Source organism: Penaeus japonicus, unplaced genomic scaffold (assembly GCF_977035675.1).
Source record: "Penaeus japonicus unplaced genomic scaffold, GWHDUDI00000001_assembly GWHDUDI00000007, whole genome shotgun sequence".
NCBI classification, from domain to species: domain Eukaryota; kingdom Metazoa; phylum Arthropoda; class Malacostraca; order Decapoda; family Penaeidae; genus Penaeus; species Penaeus japonicus.
Window position 1 is genome coordinate 8,187,022 of NW_028234409.1, and position 5,000 is coordinate 8,192,021.

Sequence of the window (5,000 nt, forward strand, 5' to 3'; positions counted from 1 at the left end):
GGCAGAAGAAACCAATCCCAAGTTAGTATGAATGAATTTATTTGTAGTAGTAGTAAGGGTTGTATCATTTGTAGTAATAGTAAGGGTTGTATTATTTGTAGTAATAGTAGTAGTAAGGGTTGTATTATTTGCAGTAGTAGTAAGGGTTGTATTATTTGTAGTAATAGTAAGGGTTGTATTATTTGTAGTAGTAGTAAGGGTTGTATTATTTGTAGGAGTAGTAAGGGTTGTATTATTTGCAGTAGTAGTAAGGGTTGTATTATTTGCAGTAGTAGTAAGGGTTGTATTATTTGTAGTAGTAGTAGTAAGGGTTGTATTATTTGTAGTAGTAGTAGTAAGGGTTGTATTATTTGTAGTAGTAGTAGTAAGGGTTGTATTATTTGTAGTAATAGGAAGAGTTGTATTATTTGTAGTAGTAGTAAGGGTTGTATTATTTGTAGCAGTAGTAAGGGTTGTATTATTTGTAGTAGTAGGAAGGGTTGTATTATTTGTAGTAGTAGGAAGGGTTGTATTATTTGTAGTAGTAGTAAGGGTTGTATTATTTGTAGTAGTAGGAAGGGTTGTATTATTTGTAATAGTAGGAAGGGTTGTATTATTTGCAGTAGAAGGGAGGGTTCTATTATTTGCAGTAGGAAGGGTTGTATTATTTGTAGGAGTAGTAGTAAGGGTTGTATTATTTATAATAAAAGGAAGGGTTGTATTATTTGTAGTAATAGTAAGGGTTGTAATATTTGTAGTAGTAGTAAGGGTTGTAATGTTAGCAGTTGTAGTAAGGGTTGTATTATAAGATAAGTAGTAAAGGTAGCAGTGGTCGTAGTTGTAGTAAGAGTAGTAGAAGCAATAGTATTTTTTTAAGCAAGCGAATCAACATCAAGTTTGTATAAATTATGTTATTATTTGTAGTAGTAGTAGCATGAATTTTATTTTTTAAGCTCTATGTTGTTATATTGATATTGTTGTGAGTAATGTTATGTGTAGTTGTAGCAATAGTTGTAGTATTATTTTCATAATTATCACCATAACCATCATCATCGCCATAATCACAATAATCACCATAATCACCGCCACCACCATCATCACCACCATCATCATTATCATCACCATTATCACTATCACCATCCTTTCACCACCACCACCTGCAGTATTCCTGTTGTATATTTCGTAGACTTATTGTGATAAGTATTTTGCCAGCATATTATATATGCATTGGTAATATTTATATTACCTTTGAATCTCTATCACTATACTGAATATTTGACCCGAGTTGATCCATATAAATGCAAAACCCACAAAATGCATCAATAGGCATGTAGATAAATTAGTAAATACATAATGAAAGAAATAGATGAAGATGATAAGCAATAGATGATAGGCAAAAAATATAAGGATAAAGATTGTAAGTATAAGAATAGATACTAAACGTGATTTTTATTATTAATATTATTACCTTCATTATTCCCAGATAGACAATTAAACTCACATTAAAATGAAATAGCTATCTCCGAGAAGGAAAATTATGAAAACGTGAAAATACAATACAAACGTCACGACCCAGTTTGCGTCCGATGACCTTTGACCTTTCGGTGATTCTGTGAACTTGATTACATTTAGGAGGAAAAAAATATGAGAAAGAAAATTGCTTAAATTGTTTTAGAGGAAACGTTGATTGCGATTCAGTAGAAATCAACTACCAGTAGAATTATAAACATTTAAATTTAACGACTTTTCGGACCAAAACGAAATTGGGTTTTCTGGCGAACGAGTGAAATGATAAGACAAATTGCAACACGTTTTTATTTACGTATTCATGCTTGTATTTATTTCCTCTGATGGTCTAATCGGCTAATACCCCAAATGTTGCAACAGTTTTATCTTAAAAATTATCTCTCCCAGCAATTCCACCTTATCATTTCTTTATATCTTTCCGCATCCTTCATCTTATCTCAAAATTCCCCAGCACTTTAATTTTTTCATATCTCTCTCTCTGCATATCCTTCTACTTATCTGTAAATTCCCCAGTAATTGTATCTTTATCTTCTTATCCACCTAGGGAAGTGCGGTCTCTATGGCGACCTGAATATGCAGAGTATATGGTTGAGGGGACGCCGGGTCACCCCTATGGCTCGCTCGTCCAGCATTTCAACATCGTGGAACACAACATGAGTTTCCGGAGGAGCGAAGTACAGAGTCTTCTGCAACCTGACGAAGTGGTGCTCTCTCTGACGAATTTCTTCAGGTGAGTGGGTGTCGAGAGGGGTTGGTTTGGGTCTGAGGGGAAATGTTTTTTTGTTTGTTTTTTTCTCGTTTGAAGTGAGTGGATGTTTTTTTTTTTATGTAGTGTTTGTGTGTGTTTGTGTGTGTGTTTCTGTTTAAGTTTGTTTGTAACTATGGAAGTATGTGTTTACCTATAGAAGAGTGTGTGTACCTATGGAAGTGTGTATAAGTGTATGTGTACACATGAGAGCGTGTGTAAGTGTGTATGTATACCTATGTGAACGTGTGGAAGTGTGTTTATAATTATGGTAGTGTGTGTATACACATAGACGTGTGTGCATACCTATGGAAGTGTATGATGATGTGTGCATGTGTCTATGCGCGCGCGAACGCATGTATGTGCCAAATCTTGTGTGGATCTTTGCTTTCATGTTTCAATCTGTGTTTGTTGACATGTTTTTGCGTATGGCTTTGCGATGCGACCAGAATTCTCTTTACATTGTTTTACTTCTGAAGGTGGGTTAGTTGGCAAGACTTAAAAACCTGATTGGCAAGTAGGATTCACCTGGAACCTCAAGGTGCCTCCGGTCACTGGCTAAGGAAATGCATATATCTTTTTTTCTCACATTCTCCGTCTAAATGAATCGCAGATAAACCGGTACGATTCGTGCGTCATAACGAAACGTCCTTGCAAATCTAAACTTGATTTTTTATTGATTTTTTTCGTCGTTTTTTTTTCTTTTTTTAATTCAGTTTCACTACCTAGTTTTTTTTCTTCCGTTGGAAATAGATATTGGCGATATATTCGTTTCACATCCGACCCTCAATAGTTTTTAAACTATTGTCATATATTTCCAGTAACTATATATGGAAATATCAATTTACTTTCTTAAAGGAGGGAAAGTACAGACGACCTGTAAAACATAAAATTCAAATAATATTTTTCTCAAGCTTTATATGATCCTTGAGTTTTTCTTAGTTAAAAAGTTAACAACCGAAAAAAAAAATATTCCTCTTTTAATGAAATGTGGCGTGTGAGTCAGTATTAATTCAGAAATGTTATTTTCGAGAATTTCTTTTTATTTTATACCGTTTGTATCTATTTTTAAATTTCCGTTATAGGTTTAGCTTAGTATTTTTCATCTTATTTACTTGATACATTCTTAGTTTAGATCAAATCCAAAATAAACCACCTCTTATATCATGTATATTAATTTTCTCTCTTATTTTCACATTTCATTGTTCCTCTCCCTTAATATATTCCTTGATCCTTCAAATAATTCTTGTATTTTTGCTTACGCCGTTGCTCACAGTACCGAACCTGCCCTCTCAGGCATCTTGTCTCTCTTTGGGTTTGTTAATTATATGCTTTTCACGCACCAGCATCACAACCTACATGGATTACATGCTCAGCGTACCCGCGTATGCACGCACGCAGGCATGCACGCAAGCACGGACGCAAGCACCACAGTACAAAAAACTAAAGAGGAAATATAAAGACGAAAATAAAAACATAAAAAATTAAAAATATATGATTTCTCAAGCTTTATATGATCCTTGAGTTTTTCTTAGTTAAAAAGTTAACAACCGAAAAAAAATATATTCCTCTTTTAATGAAATGTGGTGTGTGAGTCAGTAGAGTTTCCAGAATATGTTTATTCTCGAGTATTTCATTTTCTGAATATACCGTTTCTATATATTTTTTAAATTCCGTTTTAGGTTTAGCTTAGTATTTTTCATCTTATTTACTTGATACATTATTAGTTTAAATCAAATCCAAAATAAACCACCTCTTATATTATGTATATTAATTTTCTCTCTTATTTTCACATTTCATTGTTCCTCTCCCTTAATATATTCCCTCTGACTCATCCTCAAAATCTCTTGTATTTTATTCTTCACGCCGTGCTCACAGCTACCCCGACACCCTGCCCCTCCTCAGGCCATACTTGTCTATCTTTGGGTCTTCGTTAATTATATGCTTTTCCACGCACACGCATACACACACATACATGGATATACACTTGCGCATGCACGTACGCGTATGCATGCACGCAAGCATGCACGCAAGCACGGACGCAAGCACACACGTACAAAAACACACTCCACACATACACACACACACACACACACACACACACACACACACACACACACACACACACACACACACACACACACACACACACACACACACACACACACACACTCACACACTCACACTCACATTCACACTCACTCGCTCACTCACTTGCACATACACACTCTCCCTTTTACCCCCCCTCTCTCTCTCTCTCTCTCTCTCTCTCTCTCTCTCTCTCTCTCTCTCTCTCTCTCTCTCTCTCTCTCTCTCTCTCTCTCTCTCTCTCTCTCTCTCTCTCTCTCTCTCTCTCTCTCTCTCTCTCTCTCTCTCTCTCTGTTGTTAATCTGTTATTTGTGTCCTTCTTTGATTTGATAATTGTCTGATTGTCTTTCTAATTATCATTGTCGTTAAATCTCTTATTGTGTAATTATAAGCGTTTCTTCACTTAACTGTTACTTCCGTCTCACCTTCAATATATTAAGTTGCGTAATGTATTTAGTGTTTTTTTGTTTTTGTTTACTCAAATTATCGCTGTCCCCACCCCTTGCTTAATTAATTCAATTGTATAGTGATTAATATTGATAATTATTGGTACTTTTCCCCGTGCCCTCTATATCTGTGTGCCTCGTCTCTAATTATTGTTATAATCTAATTTATGTAATTAATATATTGTTAGGTTCGCATACTCTTTCCATTCTTTGAT

At 34.9% G+C, this 5,000-nt stretch overlaps 1 protein-coding gene across 1 annotated transcript in view; it reads left to right on the forward strand.

The window, feature by feature from the left end:
* Positions 1-5,000, forward strand: part of Gclc (glutamate--cysteine ligase) — a 41,559-nt gene that overhangs the window by 15,154 nt on the left and 21,405 nt on the right. The window contains exons 2-3 of the mRNA XM_043014360.2: positions 1-21; positions 2,051-2,236. The exon at positions 1-21 is cut by the window's left edge and continues 89 nt beyond it. Of these exons, the coding sequence (XP_042870294.1) occupies positions 1-21; positions 2,051-2,236 (207 nt within the window). The remainder of the gene's footprint in view (positions 22-2,050; positions 2,237-5,000) is intronic.